Source organism: Chiloscyllium punctatum, chromosome 24, assembly GCF_047496795.1.
Source record: "Chiloscyllium punctatum isolate Juve2018m chromosome 24, sChiPun1.3, whole genome shotgun sequence".
Classification (NCBI taxonomy): domain Eukaryota; kingdom Metazoa; phylum Chordata; class Chondrichthyes; order Orectolobiformes; family Hemiscylliidae; genus Chiloscyllium; species Chiloscyllium punctatum.
In genome coordinates, this window is record NC_092762.1 from 82,283,122 (window position 1) to 82,301,855 (window position 18,734).

The 18,734-nt window shown below is 44.6% G+C and overlaps 1 protein-coding gene across 4 annotated transcripts in view; it reads left to right on the forward strand.

Annotated features, from left to right (window-relative positions):
* Window positions 1-18,734, forward strand: part of arhgef18b (rho/rac guanine nucleotide exchange factor (GEF) 18b) — a 209,870-nt gene that overhangs the window by 64,457 nt on the left and 126,679 nt on the right. For 3 of the 4 annotated variants that reach the window (XM_072594313.1, XM_072594311.1, XM_072594312.1), the window contains exons 2-3: window positions 8,823-8,956; window positions 12,915-13,393. In XM_072594313.1, coding sequence (XP_072450414.1) covers window positions 8,927-8,956; window positions 12,915-13,393 — 509 coding nt within the window. In that variant the 5' untranslated portion in view covers window positions 8,823-8,926. Of the gene's footprint in view, window positions 1-8,822; window positions 8,957-12,646; window positions 12,705-12,914; window positions 13,394-18,734 lie in introns of those variants that run through there. The other variant, XM_072594314.1, reaches the window with a different exon arrangement.

Genomic DNA, 18,734 nt, shown 5'->3' on the forward strand with positions numbered 1-18,734 from the left:
TTTGGCAGTATCTGTGGAGAAAAATCAGAGTTAACATCTTGTGTCGAGTGACCCTGAAGACCTGCTGAGCTTTTCCAGCAATTTCTATTTTTGTTTCTAATTCACAGCATCTGCAGTTTTATTTTGCTACTCCCTGCTGTTTATAGGCCACCAAATAGATTTTAAGTCTCTTTCTTCTAGCCAAAAGATTCTTTTTCACTGATGTACTGATCCCTGATCCCGTTCTTTATCATCAGTACCACATCAACTTGTTTGCATCTTTTTCATTTTGTTCTTAGATGTCGATTATCCTTAAACATTCATTTCTCAGTCTTGGTCAGCTTGCAGGGATGTCTCCAGAATGGGATTAGATCACATGCAGCTTGTGTGATTTCTTATGTAAAATACTGCTGTCGTATATATCATTGGCCGTACAGTACTTTGTGAAAGATGCAGTAAGTGAAGCCTATCAGACAGACTTTCACTGCAGAAAGTGGACTTTTAAAAGTTAATTAATAGTTTAAAATTAATTGATGTCCAATTTAGAAATTTCTGGACACCTTGTTCAAAGAACGGACTGTTCTGTCCAATGCTTGATGGAAGTTGATCCAACCACTAACACTGCTATATGACCTATGCTCTAAGTTGGCTCTCTGTTGTTTTTCAGCTGCTGCCAACAGGCAGTTTGAAGCAGTTCCTTGTAAAGAGATTTCAATGCAGAGCAAAATGTATCAGCCTCAAAGCTAAAGCTTTGGCTCCAAAAAGATTTAATCCCAGATCGTTTTTAACCATTTCAGTTGCATTTGGAAGAAAGTAAAACAACCTTCAGGAGTGATTGATGGCTGTCGTTTCCCAGTATATAGTCTCACTCAGGTGGTGTTCCTTGAAACTAAAAGGCTTGTGATGCCATTCAGCTCATTGTTATCTGTGTCATCTCTGCCCAGAATAATCCCAAGCTACGTTAATGGTCCCAATCTCTCCCATTAGACTTTCAGCACTTGTGGGCGGCACGGTGGCACAGTGGTTAGCACTGCTGCCTCACAGCGCCAGAGACCCGGGTTCAATTCCCGCCTCAGGCGACTGACTGTGTGGAGTTTGCACGTTCTCCCCGTGTCTGCGTGGGTTTCCTCCGGGTGCTCCGGTTTCCTCCCACAGTCCAAAGATGTGCAGGTCAGGTGAATTGGCCATGCTAAATTGCCCGTGGTGTTAGGTAAGGGGTAAATGTAGATGTAGATGCAGGGGTAGGGGTAGCGGTATGGGTGGGTTACGCTTCGGCGGGGTGGTGTGGACTTGTTGGGCCGAAGGGCCTGTTTCCACACTGTAAGTAATCTAAAAATTATATCCTCTGTTCAAATCCCTTCATGGCTTCACACCTCCTGACCACTGCCATTCACAAACCCATGTGGCCTCCTCCAATTTGGAAATCTTGTCCATCCACAATTTCCATTGCTCCACCATTGCCAGACCTGTCTTCCTCTGCCTGGAGGCTCCAGTCTCAGCAATTCCTGCGATACCTCTCTACATCTCTGCCTCCCTCTCAAACTATTAGAAACTCCTTAAAACCTACTTATTTGAGCGATCATGTGGTCAATGTCCTACTATACTTTTGAGGGCAAAACATTGAATGTTTTCAGGAAGGAGGTAGATGTAGTTCTTAGGGCTACAGGAGACTGAGCTGCATGATAAGCCATGACCGTACTGAATGACAGAACAGGCTCCAAGGGCCGACTGGCCTACTCCTGCTCCTATTTTTGATGTTTTTCTTTGTTGAAGTAGCTCACTGATAAATTTTGTTTGATAATGCTCTTGTGGGACACCTTGCTATGTTAAAAGAGCTGGATAAGTCCACAATAAAATTGTTGCATTAAAGAACTTCATGCACCGACAACCTGAAAAATATTTTGTTTTCATCTCCCCACTCACCTTTAGTGACAATTTTAAATTTATGCCTCTTTGTTATTAATTCTCAAATCAAGTAATCTTTGCCAATTCAATCTATCAAAATCCTTCATCGTTTTAAAAGTCTTCATCAAATCCCCACTTCACCTTCTCGGGAAGAGTTCCAGAGTCTCAAGCCTATCACCATTATGGCATTTTCCTGTTCTGAAATCTCTATGTTTCCTGTTTATGTAACTTATTGAGAACACATCTATGAGTAATTGAAGTTGCAACCTGGGATCAGACTATGTGTTATTTATCAATAAGGATCCCCAAACAGCTTTTGTTTATTCACTTGTGAGACATGAGTAATGCTGTCTGGTCAGTACTTTATTACCTGTCCTTTGTTGCCTTTAAGGTGGTGGTGGTGAGCTGCCTTCTTGAAACGCTGCAGTCCATGTGTTGTAGATAGATCCACAATGACATTAGGGAGGGAATTCCAGGATTTTGACCCAGTGACAGTGATAGGTTTATTTCCAAATCAGGATGGTGCGTGGCTTGGAGGGAAACTTGCAGGTGGTGGTGTTCCCATATACCTGCTGCCCTTGTCCTTCTCGATGGAAGTCGTGGTGAGTTCAAAGGTGTTGTCTAAGCATCTTTGGTGAATTTCTGCAGTGCATCTTGTAGAGAGTACACACTGCTGCTACTGAGCATTGGTGATGGAAGGAGTGGATGCTTCTGAATTTGATGCCCATCAATTGGGCTGCATATGTTAATGACAAGAACATTTCTTTTCATGGGTGAGAGTGACATGAACATCAAGGCTGCATTTGACAATTAAAGTAAATTAGTATTGTCACAGAAGACCATGGAGCTGTTCTGTCATTAGAGGGAGGTGATTGGTGTTAGTTTAATCTGAGGGTCAACAGGTCTCAGGTGAGGGAAAGGTTGAGAAGGAGAGATCTTCATGGCAACCTCAGCTGTTGTAGAATTGAACCTGCACTGTTAGTATCACTCTGAACTGCAAACCAGACATCTAATTTGACTGATTATGCTATGAAGGAAGCATCGCAAAACTGGAATGAATAGAAATCAAAGTGAAAACTCTTTGCTGATTGGGGTCATAGGTGACACAAAGGAAGATAGTTGTTAGAGGATAGTCATCGCAGCTCCAAGACAAGAGATTCACCCCACAGAAAAACAGAAATTGCTGAATTCACAGCATACACAGTTTCTTTTCAGTTTTTATTCAATATCTACTCCATGTGATGAAAGATCTTTAACTTACTAAATACAATGATATCATTGCTGGAAGATGAAGTTTTGCCTCAGAGGCAAATGAGCTGAAAATGTGTTGCTGGAAAAGCACAGCAGGTCAGGCAGCATCCAAGGAGCTGGAGAATTGATGTTTCGGGCATGAACCCTTCTTCAGGATTCCTGAAGAAGGGCTAATACCTGAAACGTTGATTCTCCTCCTTGGATGCTGCCTGACCTGCTGCGCTTTTTCAGCAACACATTTTCAGCTCTGATCTCCAGCATCTGCAGTCCTCACTTTCTCTTCAGAGGCTAATGAGTATGGTTCATTATGACAAAGGATTTTTTTAAAAACTAAAATCGAGGTCAGAGTCCTTGTGAGGCAATGATCCTCCTCCTGGTGAATAAGTGAATAACCAAAAGCCGTTTGGTGATCCTTATTGCTAAATAACAGATAGTCTGATCCCAGGTTTCAGCTTCAATTACTCATAGATATGTTCTTGATAATTTCCTTAAACGGAAACAATAGAGATTTCAGAGCAGGAACATACCATTATGACGATACGCTTTGGACTCCGGAGAGAAGGAGGAAGAGAGGTGACCTGATCGAGGTATACAAGATAATGAGAGGAATAGATAGAGTCAATAGCCAGAGACTTTTCCCCAGGACAGGATTGATTGGCACGAGGGGTCATAGTTTTAAGATATTCGGAGAAAGGTATAGAGAGGGGCATCAGAGGAAGGTTCTTTACGCAGAGAGTTGTGAATGCATGGAATGCATTGCCAGCGGTGGTGGTGGAAGCAGAGTCATTGGGGACATTTAAGCCCCTACTGGACATACACATGGATAGCAGTGAGTTGAGGGGTGCGTAGGTTAAGGTATTTTATTTTACATTAGGATTAATGCTCAGCACAACATCGTGGACCAAAGGGCCTGTTCTGTGCTGTACATTTCTATGTTCTATGTTCGATGTGGGTTTCCTCCAGGTGCTTTGATTTCCTGCCACAGTACAAATGTGCAGGTTTGGTGGATTGGCCGTGCTAAATTGCCCCATAGTGTCCAGGGAAGTGCAGATTAAGTGGGTTAGCCATGGGAAATGCAAGGTTACAGGGATTTGGTGGGGGAGGGGTGTGGGGATCTGGATGGGATGCTCCTCGAAGAGTCAGTGTGGACTTGATGGGCTGAATGGCCTGCTTCCACACTGCAGGAATTCTGTGATTTTATGAGCAAACAAACATTCTCATGTGACACATTTTTACATGCACCCACACACCTACCACCATCTACCCCACCACACACACACACACACACATAACCACAATCACGCACACACACGTGCGATCACATGGACCCAGAGCACAGCTGCAAACTACAAAGGCAAGTGCTGTCACATGTACTGGTCCATGCTCCTCACACACAGTGACTGTGCTGTTTGCTGAAAATCTAAATTTGGAAAGATTAGGCTTTTCGAAGCTTTACAGGAGTTGTTTAATAAGAACTCTATAAACATTTTAAAGCAAACACAGCACTGCGGTGAACTCAAGGCACATTGCACTACCTAGGATTCTCACACCAGAACCTCAACCCTGCGGAAGTGCCCATCCTGAACCTGCTCCTCCTCTGACAGAGTTTTACACAAACTTACATACAAAATAATACATGGCTTAGAAAAGGTGGATGCTAGGAAATTGTTTCCGTTAGACGAGGAGACTAGGACCCGTGGACACAGCCTTAGAATTAGAGGGGGTCATTTCAGAACAGAAATGCGGAGACATTTCTTCAGCCAGAGAGTGGTGAGCCTGTGGAATTCATTGCCACGGAGTGCAGTGGAAGCCGGGACGCTAAATGTCTTCAAGGCCGAGATTGATAGGTTCTTGTTGTCTAGAGGAATTAAGGGCTACGGGGAGAACGCTGGTAAGTGGAGCTGAAATGCGCATCAGCCATGATTGAATGGCGGAGTGGACTCGATGGGCCGAATGGCCTTACTTCCACTCCTATGTCTTATGGTCTTATGGTCTTATAATCAGGGCAGCAGTGTTCTTGCTCCAGAGGTGTCAGGGAAGGAGGCAAGAAAGAGTAATTGTACATGAGTTGACTGTAGGGAGATACTTGCACACCCCCCCCACACCCCCACCACTGCCCCTTCCAGAGCTGGGTGAGATTGACCATGGGTGACTGTCTTGCCCTACCAGTAACTAAAGCCCTTAAGTGGACAGTTATTGGAGGCAATTGGAGGGATGGATTGGGTCAAAGGGGTGTCCTTTGAAAGCCACCCCTTGCCTTGTCCCTGACACCCCTCACACCGCATGACCCCTGACATGTAAGAAGAAACAAAGGATTTACTTTCCCACCACTGGAAAGGAAGATGTCTCCAACAGTAGTCTTTATAATCCTCTGATTTGCCGACTGTGTCAGATTTTCTCTTGAGTCAGATTCCCTACAATGTGGAAACAGGCCTTTCGGCCCAATAAATCCACACCGACCCTCTGAAGAGTAACCCACCCAGACCCATTTCCCACCTAACACTATGGGCAATTCACCTGACCTGCACATTTTTGGACTGTGGGAGGAAACCAGAGCACCCAGAGGAAACCCACGCAGACACAGGGAGAATATGCAAACTCCACACAGACAGTCACCCGATGGTGGAATTGAACCCAGGTCCCTAACGCTGTGAGGCAGCAGTGCTAACCACTGTGCCACCTGGCAATCCAGTTCATGAGAGATGAGGCCTGCGATAGGACAAGATACCTACCTCGGTGCTTATCAGCTCTGATTGGAGGATGATCGGTTGAGTTATCTGGGAGTGGAATCAGTTAGTTAGTCACCACCTAAACCATGTTCTGGAAGCTCCTTGGATGCTGCCTGAACTGCTGTGCTCTTCCAGCACCACTAATCCAGAATCTGGTTCCCAGCATCTGCAGTCATTGTTTTTACCACCTAAACCATGCACCATCCTCACCAAGTAACAGGACTGCACAGACATTCAGCCCCTCCAGCCTGCTCTGTATTCAGTAAGATCATGGCTGATTTCCGACCTCCCCTTTATTTCCCAGACTTAAATCCACATCCCTTCATTACTTTAAAATCCACATACCCCCAAACATTGAAAGCTCAAGGCTTATGATAGCCAGCCCGAATCTGATTTACATTAGCTCCTCTACATTCTTCTGTACTCGGAAGGTGTGACCTTCACTTTACTATCTCAACAACAAAATAGAAGAAAACATAGAACATTACAACACAGTACAGGCCCTTCAGCCCTCGGTGTTGCACCGACCTGTGATACCAATCTGAAGCCCATCTCACCTACACTATTTCATCTTCATCCATATGTTTATCCAATGACCATTTAAATGCCCTTAAAGCTGTTGAGTCTACTACTGTTCAGGCAGGGCATTCCACGCCCCTACTACTCTCTGAGTAAAGAAACTACCTCCAACATCTGTCCTATATCTATCACCCCTCAATTTAAAGCCATAATGTTTCATTTGGCAGCATACATTTCAAATCACAGGACAGCTGGATAAACATCAGTACAGATACAGTCAGTATCACAGTGCGCTGTGGGAAGAGGGGTTACTGAGTGACAGCATGAGGGAACTGGATTAACATCAGTAGAGATACAGTCAGTAACACAGGATGCTGTGGGGAAAGGGGTTACTGAATAACAGTGTGAGGGAACTGGATTCACATCAGTTCTCCCCAAGGAATAGTCCTGGCCAATATAATGAACAGATTCTCTTGTTAGTAACTAATTGCTATTGTAGAGGCTAATGCTCTGGAGTTAGGGGTTCAAATCTCCTGAAAGCAGGCAGTAAAATCCGAATTCCGTAAAAGCCTGGAATTAAAAGCTAGCCTAATGATAACTGTTATACTGTTATTGTAAAAACCCATCTTTCACTTTAAGGAAGGAAATCTGTGATCTACATGTGACTCCAAACCCACAGCAATGTGCTTGATAGCTCACTGCCCTTTGAAAATGGCCCTCGCTGTTCCCATCAGATCACTCAGGGCAATTGCCACCCAGGTTGATAGTGCTATTAAGAAGGCATACGGTGTGTTAGGTTTCATGCATAGAGGGGTTGAGTTCCGGAACCGCAATATCATGCTGCAACTATACAAAACGCTGGTGTAGCCACAGTTGGAATATTGTGTACAGTTCTGGTCCCCATATTTCGGGAAGGATGTGGAAGCATTGGAAAATGCTGGTCTGCAGGGAAGGTCTTATGAGGAGAGGCTGACAGACTTGGGTCTGTTCTCATTGGCAAGAAGAAGGCTAAGAGGGAATTTGATAGAGACATACAAAATGATCAGAGGATTAGATAGGGTAGACAGTGAAAGTCTTTTTCCAAGGATGATGATGTCAGCCTATATGAAGGGGCATAGGTGCAAATTGAGGGGTGATAGATTTAAGACAGATGTCAGAGACAGGTTCTTTACTCAGAGAGTGGTAAGGGACTGAGATGCCCTACCTGCCAATGTAGTTAACTCAGCCTCATTAGGGAGATTTAAACAATCCTTGGATAAGTACATGAATGATGATGGGATAGTGTAGGGGGATGAGCTGAGAATAGTTCACAGGTCGGCGCAACATTGAGGGCCGAAGGGCCTGTTCTGCACTGTATTGTTTTGTGTTCTATGTTCTAATTAGGGATGGCAACAAATGTAGGCCCAGCCAGTAATGCCCACATATCAAGAATAAATGAAAAAACAACATTAAGAGAAATCAGAGATGTAGTGCTCCTTTGTGACGCACGTCCTAATAATTGTAATGCTCCTGGAAATCTCTTGCTGCTGGACACCAGCTCTCAATGTCCTGGACCCTCTCCTCGGTCTTACATATTTGAACTTTTTGAGATGCAGTGACCAAAAGCGACAGTTTAATATTTGTGTAAGTGTGTGATAAGGTTGGACACTGTCTTGGAAACGCATCCAGAGTGGGGCGAAGGCAGGGTGGCGAGATTAAAAGGAAAAGTACTGGAAATAAATGGCAGGTCCAGCATCATCTGTGGAAACAGGGTTTCTGGAAAGGGGCAGGAGAGAGGTTCAGCCTTCCTTGTTTTCTGGTGAACCACCATAACCAGGACTGTGGACGCTATCAGGGTCACTGGCTAGGGCAGTGAGGTCTCTCCCTCTGCCAGACATCAGCAGCCACCAGGAGGTGCAGCACCTCCAACACTCCCTATTTGCTCAATCACAGGATATGAAGGGACCATTCAGCCCGTCGGCTCTGTTCCAGCAGTTATTAAATTTTCCTTTTGAAAGCTGCAAATGAATCTATGTCTCCAACCCTTTCAGGTCTTTCAACACTTCCTGTCTGTGTGGAGTTTGCACGTTCTGCCTGTGTCCGCGTGTGTTTCCTCCGGGTGCTCCAGTTTCTTCCCACACTCCAAAGATGTGCAGGTTAGGGTGGATGGCCATGCTAAATTGCTCTTAGTGTTCAAGAATTTGCAGTCTAGGTGGATTAGCCATAGGAAATGCAGGGTTACAGGGGTAGGGTAGAGGGGTTAAATGTGGGTGGGATGCTCTTCAGATGGTCAGTGTGGACTTGATGGGCTGAATGGCCTGTTTTTACATTGTAGGGATTCTAGGGACAGGCAATGCACTTCCAGATCATAACAACCCTTTGTGTAGATAGAATTCTACCCATCGCTGTAAGCACATATTTTATTTGCTTCATCTGTATTTTTTAATTCACTTTCTGCAGAATGGAAGCAATGCTCACAGGAGTTTCCCCGAGGGCAGGAGCGATCTCTCCCAGCTTGCGTAAACATCGATAACCGGTCCAACTCACTGAGTGAGGTGGAGGAGATGTACTTCAACAGGATGGCTGAGGGCAAGGCAAGTGTTACCTGCAGCATTCATGGGACTCCTTACACTGGCTCAGTTTACAAAAGCCATATGTACAAGATTGGTTCATAGCTGTAAATTGCATTTATACCCTGCCATTCATGTGTTTATTTTTTGAGTATAATTACTGTGAGAAATTGAGGCAGCCATGGAAAGCTTTCAGAAGCAGTAACGTAATCGTTATCAGCCAAACCTGCTTTGATGGTGTTGATTGAGGGATGAATATTGGCTGGGACACTGACTTTTCCTCTTTAGCGATATGGAATGGTTTCTAAACTTTTGCTAGAACACTGGTGGGTTTTTAAAGTTTAATTCAGATGACAAACACTGCTCTCCCTCTGTACTGGGTAGTCATTCCGGATTTTGTGCTTGCGCTTTTGGTGTAATAGGATTATGAGTTGATGGGAGACTGCTACCCACTGCACAGTTGACATTTCCTATTTTGGTATGTCTGCTATTTGTGGTCTATCACGCACGGAGCTCAGAGACGATAAAGAATGAGGCCACTTCTACAAAACGTCTGGTTGAGGGGGCACAGGATAATAGGGTCAGGATTTAAAAACAGAATTCAGTTCCTCAGGTTAAACCTGAGAATACGACAATAGAATCAGGAGTCAGCTATTTGGCCACATGAGCCTTCAAGTCTGCTTCTGCCATTGCACACAATTATGGCTGATCCATCACTTCACCTGCCCCTCTCAACTCCACCTCTATATCCCTTACCTCACTTCAAACCAAATCTCTATCTAGCCCATCCTGTCATATACACACTCAATGACAGACAGTCAGTTGGGTAGAGAATGTCAAAGATATTCACTCCATGATGAGTGAAGGACTCTCTCCTGACCTCAATCCTAAATGGCTGACTCCTTCTTCTGAGATTGTTGCCCCTGGTCCTAGAGCTCTCCAGCCAGCAGAAACTGCCTTTTGGCTTCTACCCTATTTAACTCTCTGAGAGAACGATATGTTTCATTCTACAAGATTCTAGGGAGCATTGCTCATGTAAAAAATAGGTAGACTTCTAGAAACTATAAGTATCAAGAGGAATGCAGAGACACAGAGAGAATATGGCATGGACTAGTCTCTATTATGTTAAATGGTGGAGTGGTCTGAATGGGCTGAATGGCCTACTCCTGCTCCCATCTTCTATGCTTCTTTACAATATCTCTTCAAAGTCTTACATCGTGTCCTTGTGTTGGGATTGTAAGGAACCATAATCCACACAGGACCATAAGCATCTCTCTCCATTGGGGGGAGGGAGAGAGAGAGACACGAGTGGTTACGTATACTTTGGTGGATAACACCCTAGAGGCCTGGGGAAAGCTGAGGAGGTCAGGCCTCCATGAACAACCACAGGGGAAATTGAACCCCAACTTTTGGCTTTATTCTGGACCACACTGCAGTCATCTGACCAACTGTGCCAACCACATCCCTCTTGGCATTGAAGTTACAAAACTTAGTGGCTAATTGGGAGGCAGAGAAACACAAATGCTGTGTTGTTAAGATGTTTGAAGAGTTGGACAAGTGGTGATAAAGTGAAACCATTCCGTGTCTGCTGGAGGTGCTGGGAACCATCTTGAAATTTCAGCCAGGCCATTTTAGGGTGATGTTAGGCAGCACGGGGGGTAAAGTGAGTTTTAAGGTTAAGGCACACCATGGCTTCAATGAATTAAAAACTGAAAGAACTGTGGATGCTGTAGATCAAAAACAAAAACAGGAATTGCTGGAAAAGCTCAGCAGCTCTGGCAGCATCTATGGCAAGAAATCAGAGTTAGTGTTTCGGGTCGAGTGTGATCTTCCCTCAGAACTTCAGTGAATGTTGCGACAGGCTTGAGGGGCTGAAAGACCATCTCCTGTTTCTGTGACACAAGAAGTTTTCTTTTGGTATGGGGCTTGGGGAGGGGACCGGTCTATTGTAAACTCAGTTCCTCTGTCTGGGTTGCTGTACCTGGGCGGCTGTCCAAGGAACAATCCACATTTGCAAGCAGCAAATTGTTGTGGAAAGGAAAAGGTTTTGGGAGCTGGTGTCTCAGAAACACAGTCCCAACATTGTCCAGGATCTTGGCCAGACCTCGAAGAGAACTTGAAAGATTATTTTCTTTTGCATCTAAATTTATTTAAAAATGGCACTTTTCTACAACAGAAATGACGTGTATTTATACATATATATTTTTAACATAAATAACAGAAAGAAATAATAGAATCCAGCGTGTTTCTTACCCAAGGGCAGTTCGACAGTCATGACTGTTTCCTTTGAGATGGGACACAAGATTGATAAAAAATGAAATGCAGATGTTCGTTCCTCTTCTCTGAAACATTGTAAATGGTTGACATGCGTTTAAGGCAAGTGTAAGATTGTACAATGTTCTAAGACTAAGGTCAGAATTCATGGTATTAGCTACAGATTAATAATCCAGAGAACAAGGTAATGTTCTGCGGACCTGGGTTCAAATCCCGCCAGGGCAGATGGTGGAATTCGATTTCAATAAAAATCTAGAATTAAGTGTCTAATGCTGATGATTGATTGATTGATTGATTGATTGATTGTTGTTATATGTACCGGGATGCAATGAAAAGTGTTGTTTTGCGTGCTATACAGGCAGCTCGTACCATACAAAGTGCATCAGGGCAGCAGAATAGAAAACAAAATATAGTTTTATAGTTGCAGAGAAGGTGCAGAGAGAGAGATCAGAATTAACATTTCAGAGATCTATTCAAATGTCTGATAAATGTCTTTTAGGGAAGGAAACTGCCATTCTTACCTGGTCTGGCCTATATGTGACTCCAGAACCATGGCAGTGTGGTTGACTCTTAACTGTCCTCTGGGTAATTAGGGGTGAATAATAAAGGCTGGCCCAGCCACTGACAAGCACATCCTGCACTTAAATTAAAAGCAAGGACCAGGGCACCAGGAATAACACTCCTGTTCCAGGATGTTTTGCATCGACCGAAACAGGTATGGGGCAGTTGGTCCATCTCTGCCGAGAGATAGCATGTCCCAGAATGCAGCAATTTTAGTTAGAGACGAGACAGACTGGGGTTGTTCTCCTTGGAGCAGAAGAGACTGAGAGGAGACATGATATAGAATGTAATCCATGATCAGGGCCATAGACAGGGCTGATGGGAAGAGATGTTTCCCTTGGTGGAAGGATCAGTGACCCGTGGGGTCAGCGAATTAAGGAAAGGGTTGGAAGGTCTAGAGGAGATGTAAGGAAGATTTTTTTTTCCCCAGAGGGTGATGGGAATCTGCCTGTAAAGGTGGAAGAGGCAGAAACTCTCAACATATTTAAGAAATATTTAGATGTGCACTTGCAATGGCAAGGCAAAAGGGCCAAATGTTGGAAATTGGGATTAGACTGGTTAGGTGCTCATTTATGACTGGCATAGACTTGATAGGTGCTTTTTTTGTGTTTTAGGTCTCTATGACTCTCTTCAGAACCATACTGGAGTATGAGCCTTAATGTTTGTGCTAAACCCCTGGAACTGGTGTTGAACTAACAACCTTGTGTGTATTGAAAACAACTGAGTTACCAGCTGCTTTCCCACTTAGAGGCTTTTCATTGTTAATTTGTTTTTGTTTGACTTTTGTACACCTCACAACTTTTCTGGTCAAAGTGCTGGACGGTGGCAAGGAGGGGCTTGTTCTCAGATGCTCCTTCAACCTTTGTAGAAAGAAGCACATCCTTCATCTGCAATACTCACCCACCAGCGCACACCCAGCTCCCAACCACACTGCCAGGTAGTTATCCAGATTGCTCACCTATAATTGCAACTGACTTTGTGAAGATTAATTCCCTCAGTATCTCATTGGAGTATTGGCTGCAAACATGTGCTTAACTCCCTGAGTTAGATTTGAACACGCAGCCTTCTGTCTCAGGGATAAATGATTTGACTATCACATTCTCTTAGTACAAATTCTAACTTGTTTCTTCCAATAATCTCTCTGCAGGATGACCCTTTCCTGGATTATGATGACTCTGCAATAGATGCCATCAGCAGTACAGAGGATATTCCCTCCTTGGATTCATCAGTGCAATTAAGTTCAATGACCCTCAGGGATCCGAAACTTTCCCGGTGTCCAGTAACCAGTAGTTCGGAAGATGTTACCAGGGTAGACACTGTTTCAGGTTCCCCAGGGCAACTCGGCAAAATTGGAAAAAATAATGTTGTCACTCAGCTTACAGACTGCTGTCCTTCACATGAAACCGTGGAAAATAAGAATCCTTCCCTGCTTCTGAAAGCCAGTGGGTGTGGTTTGACGGAGGGAGATGGAATAGATCAGAATAACAGTACATCTGATCTTGAGAATCTATCAGATGGCGAAGATCAGGATTCGTTACCTTTGCTAATCAGGTCCATGTCCTGCTCCAGGAGGCACAGCTGGGAAGGCCCTTTATCCCCTACAGCACTTGGAGACGTGAGGAGAAGGTATATTCATGAAATAACGGAAAACTGGTTTTAATGATAGAGATATTTTAGTTATACAGCTATCTGACCTAACCCCTCTCTTGGATTCTGAACCAATGTTCCCTGTAAAGCTTTAGATAGCAAGTTAGCAATGTTCTCCTGATGGCCAATATCTGACAGTGTTGTGACAGGGTAAACTGGCAGGTCTGGGGGCACGCAGTGTTTCTACTGCTGGCTAGCTCAGTTGGCTGGACAGCTGAGTTGTAATGTAGAATGATGCCAACTCAATGGATTCAATTTCTACGCCAAGTTGAGGTTACCATGAAAAACTCCCTAACTCAACCTCACCCCCACCTGTGGTATGGTAACCCTCAGGTTAAGCCACGAGTCCTCTCTCTCTAACGTTGAGAGTAGCCTGGTCTGGTTCAGACAGTGGTGACTTTGCCTTTTTACAGCTGGGGCCAGAAGCTCCAGGTTTGTGTTCCACCTCAGAATCTGACGGCCTGTGCATCATTAACATGGGGGCGGCACCTTGGCTCAGTGGTTAGCACTGCTGCCTCACAGCGCCAAGAACTGGGGTTCGATTCCAGCCTCGGGCGATTGTATGTATGGTGTTTGCACTTGTCCCATGAATGCATGGGTTTCCTTTGGATGCTCTGGATTCCTCCCACAGTCCAAAGATGCACAAGTTAGGTGGATTGGCCATGCTAAATTGTCCAGGGAAATGTAGTCTGGGAGGGTACCCATGAGAAATGTAGGATTACAGGGATAAGGTAGTGGGGTTGGGTCTGGATGGGAAGCTCTTTGGAGGGTTACTATGGACTCAAAGGGCCAAATGGCCTGTTTCCATACTGTAGGGATTCTAACACTGGTTGATTATAAATCTGTAACCCCTCTGATACAGCAATGGCAGGCAGTAAGTAAGGGAGAGCTTCCTCAACAGCCACCCCCATGTTAATAGACTCTACACATCAGTTCTTGTCATGAACCAGCCCTAGGCTTCTTCTGAGAGATTACCACAAATAGTTGATCCCATGTGCACAAACTCAGTCGGTGTAACTCTGAGTCTTGATGTAAGGGTTGAGGTGCTATGTCGACTTTTTAAAGCTGAATAGAGTTATTCTTTCCCAATCAATCTTGGATAACACCCAACCCTAACTAACATTGACCTATGAATGTTGGAAGATATCCCAAGGTGCTTTGCAAGGAAGTGAGCACATGTAATTTTGCCTCAGGCCAAAAAGAAAGCATTTAAATCGTAACTTTCACACCTACTCCCTTGAGCAAATGTTGAACTATTGTTAATGAGATTAGGTAAATAATCCATAAAACCATAAGCTATAAATAGAAATACAAATTAGTAGAATACAACAACAGAATTAGGTCATTCAGCCCATAATGTCTGCTCCACCATTCGATCATGGCTGATATATTTCTCAACCTCATTCTCTTGCCTTCTCCCCGTAGCCCTTCATTCCCTTACTCATCAAGAACCTATCTATCTCAGTCTTGAATACACTCATTGAATTGACCTCTACACCTTTCTGCAGCATTGAGTTCCACAGACTCAGCACCCTTTGGCTGGAGAAATTCCTCCTCATCTCAGTTCTAAATGGTCATCCCTTCACTCTGAAGTTGTGCCCTCGGGTCCTCGTCTCTTCCGCTAGTAGCAACATCTTCTCCATGTCCATTCTATCCAGGTCTCTCAGTATTCTGTAAGTTTCCATCAGGTTCTTCCTTCATCCTTCTAAACTCCATTGAGTACAGACCCAGAGTCCTCAGTCATTCCTCACATCAGATTAGATTAGATTAGATTACTTACAATGTGGAAACAGGCCCTTCGGCCCAACAAGTCCACACCGCCCCGCCGAAGCGTACCCACCCATACCCCGACATCAACATCGACCCCTTACCTAACACTACGGGCAATTTACCATGGCCAATTCACCTAACCTGCACATCTTTGGACTGTGGGAGGAAACCGGAGCACCCGGAGGAAACCCACGCAGACACGGGGAGAATGTGCAAACTCCACACAGTCAGTCGCCTGAGGCGGGAATTGAACCCGGGTCTCAGGCACTGTGAGGCAGCAGTGCTAACCACTGTGCCACCGTGCCGCCCACATGATAATCTTTTCATTCCCAGGATTATTCTTGTGAATCTCCTCTGGATGCCTTCGATGCCAACACATCTTTCTGTAATACTGGGCCCAAAACTGCTCACTGTGTTCCAAATGCGTTCCGACTAGAGCCTTATACAGCCTCAGCAGTACATCCGTACTCTTGTAATCTAGCCTTCTCAAAATGAATGCTAACATTGCATTTGCCTTCCTAATTGTTGCCTGAGCCTGCATGTTAACCTTAAAAAAATCCTGAACTAGGACTCCCAAGTCCCTTTATGCTTCAGATTTCAGAAGTCTTTCCCCATTCCTGCCAAAGTGCCTAACTTCACACTCTCCCACATTCCATCTGTCACTTATTTGGCCTGTCCAAGTCTTTCTGCAGCGTCTCTGCTTCCTCAACACTTCCAATCCCTCCCCCTATTTTTGTGTCATCTGCAATCTTAGCAACAATGCCCTCAGTTCCTTCATCCAGATCGTTAATGTATAGCATGAATAGCTGTGGTCCCAATCCTGACCCCCGTGGACTCCTCCAGTCACCAGCTGCCATCCTGAAAAAGACCCATTTATCCCCACGCTCTGTCTCCTGCCAATCAACCATCCTCTATCCAGGCCAGTACCTTGCCTCTACCTTAAATAGCAGCCTCCTGGGCAGCACCTTGTCAAAGACCATCAGGAAATCCAAATAGATCACATCCGCTGGCTCTCCTTTGTCTAATTTTCTCCTTACCTTCTCAAACAATTGTAACAAATTTGTCAGGCATGACCTCCCTCTGACGAAGCTGTGCTGACTCAGCTCTATTTTACTTTCAAGTGCTCTGCAATATCATCCTTAAGAATGGACTCTAAAATCTCATCAATGACCGAAGTCAGGCAAACCAGCCTATAATTTCTTGATTTCTGCCTCCATCCCTTCTTAAACAGGGGTGTTACATTTGTTATTTTCCAGTCCTCTGGGACCGTCCCTGAATCCAATGATTCCTGAAAGATCACCACCAATGCCTCTACAATCTCCTCAGCTATCTCCTTCAGAACTCTGGAGTGTAGTCCATCTGCTCCGGGTAATTTATTCACCTTGAGCTTCCCCAACACCACCACCTTAGTGATGGCCACTCCCCTCCCCTCTGTCCCTGACTCTATTGAAGTTCTGATATGCTGCTGATGTCTTTCAATGTGTAAACTGATGCAAAGTACCTATTCGGTTCCTCCATCATTTCTTTGTTCCCCATTACTACTTCTTCAGCCTCATTTTCCAGTAGTCCAATGTCCACTCTTGCCCCTCTCCTACCTGTAATTTATCTAAAAAATTCTTGAAATCTTCTTTTATAATACCAGCTTATACTCACATTTTATCTGTTGCCCCCTTTTTGATTTTTTAGTTTTCCTCTGCTGGTTTTAAAGACTTCCCAATCCTCTGGATTCACACTGATCTTCACCACATTGTATGCTTTTTCTTTTGCTTTAATGCTGTCCCTGACTTCCCTTGTCAATAGACAATAGACAATAGGTGCAGGAGTAGGCCATTCAGCCCTTCGAGCCTGCACCGCCATTTAATATGATCATTCCTAATCAGTATCCTGTTCCTGCCTTATCTCCATAACACTTGATTCCACTATCTTTGAGAGCTCTATCCAACTCTTTCTTAAATGAATCCAGAGTCTGGGCCTCCACTGCCCTCTGGGGCAGAGCATTCCACACAGCCACCACTCTCTGGGTGAAGAAGTTTCTCCTCATCTCTGCCCTAAATGGTTTACCCCGTATTTTTAAGCTGTGTCCTCTGGTTCGGGACTCACCCATCAGCGGTAACATGTTTCCTGCCTCCAGCGTGTCCAATCCTTTAATAATCTTATATGTCTCAATCAGATCCCCTCTCAGTCTTCTAAACTCAAGGGTATACAAGCCCAGTTGCTTCAGTCTTTCAGCGTAAGGTAATCCCGCCATTCCAGGAATTGAGCTCGTGAACCTACGCTGCACTCCCTCAATAGCCAGAATGTCTTTCCTCAAATTTGGAGACCAGAACTGCACACAGTACTCCAGGTGTGGTCTCACCAGGGCCCTGTACAGCTGCAGAAGAACCTCTTTGCTTCTATACTCAATTCCTCTTGTTATGAAGGCCAGCATGCTATTAGCCTTCTTCACTACCTGCTGTACCTGTGCATGCTTGCCTTCATTGACTGGTGTACAAGAACACCCAGATCTCTCTGTACTGCTCCTTTACCTAAATTGATTCCATTGAGGTAGTAATCTGCCTTCCTGTTCTTGCCACCAAAGTGGATAACCATACATTTATCCACATTAAACTGCATCTGCCATGCATCTGCCCACTCACCTAACTTGTCCAGGTCACCCTGTAATCTCCTAACATCCTCATCACATTTCACCCTGCCACCCAGCTTTGTATCATCAGCAAATTTGCTAATGTTATTGCTGATGCCATCTTCTATATCATTAACATATATTGTAAAAAGCTGCGGTCCCAGCACGGATCCCTGCGGTACCCCACTGGTCACTGCCTGCCATTCCGAAATGGAGTCGTTTATCACTACTCTTTGTTTCCTATCAGCCAACCAATTTTCAATCCAATCTAGTACTTTGCCCCCAATACCATGCTAATTTTACTCACTAATCTCCTATGTGGGACTTTATCAAAAGCTTTCTGAAAGTCCAGGTACACTACATCTACTGGATCTCCCTCATCCATCTTCAGAGTTACATCCTCAAAACATTCAAGAAGATTAGTCAAGCATGATTTCCCCTTCATAAATCCATGCTGACTCTGTCCTATCCTGTTACTACTATCCAGATGTGCTGTAATTTCATCCTTTATAATAGACTCCAGCATCTTTCCCACCACTGAGGTCAGACTAACTGGTCTATAATTTCCTGCTTTCTCTCTCCCACCTTTCTTAAAAAGTGGTACAACATTAGCCACCCTCCAATCCGCAGGAACTGATCCCGAATCTATCAAACTCTGGAAAATAATCACCAACGCATCCACGATTTCTCGAGCCACCTCCTTCAGTACCCTGGGATGTAGACCATCAGGCCCCGGGGACTTATCAACCTTCAGACCTAACAGTCTCTCCAACACCAATTCCTGGCAAATATAAATTCCCGTAAGTTCAGGTCCTTCAGCCACTGTTACCTCAGGGAGATTGCTCGTGTCTTCCCCAGTGAACACAGATCTGAAGTACCCATTTAATTCTTCTGCCATTTCTTTGTTCCCCGTAATATATTCCCCTG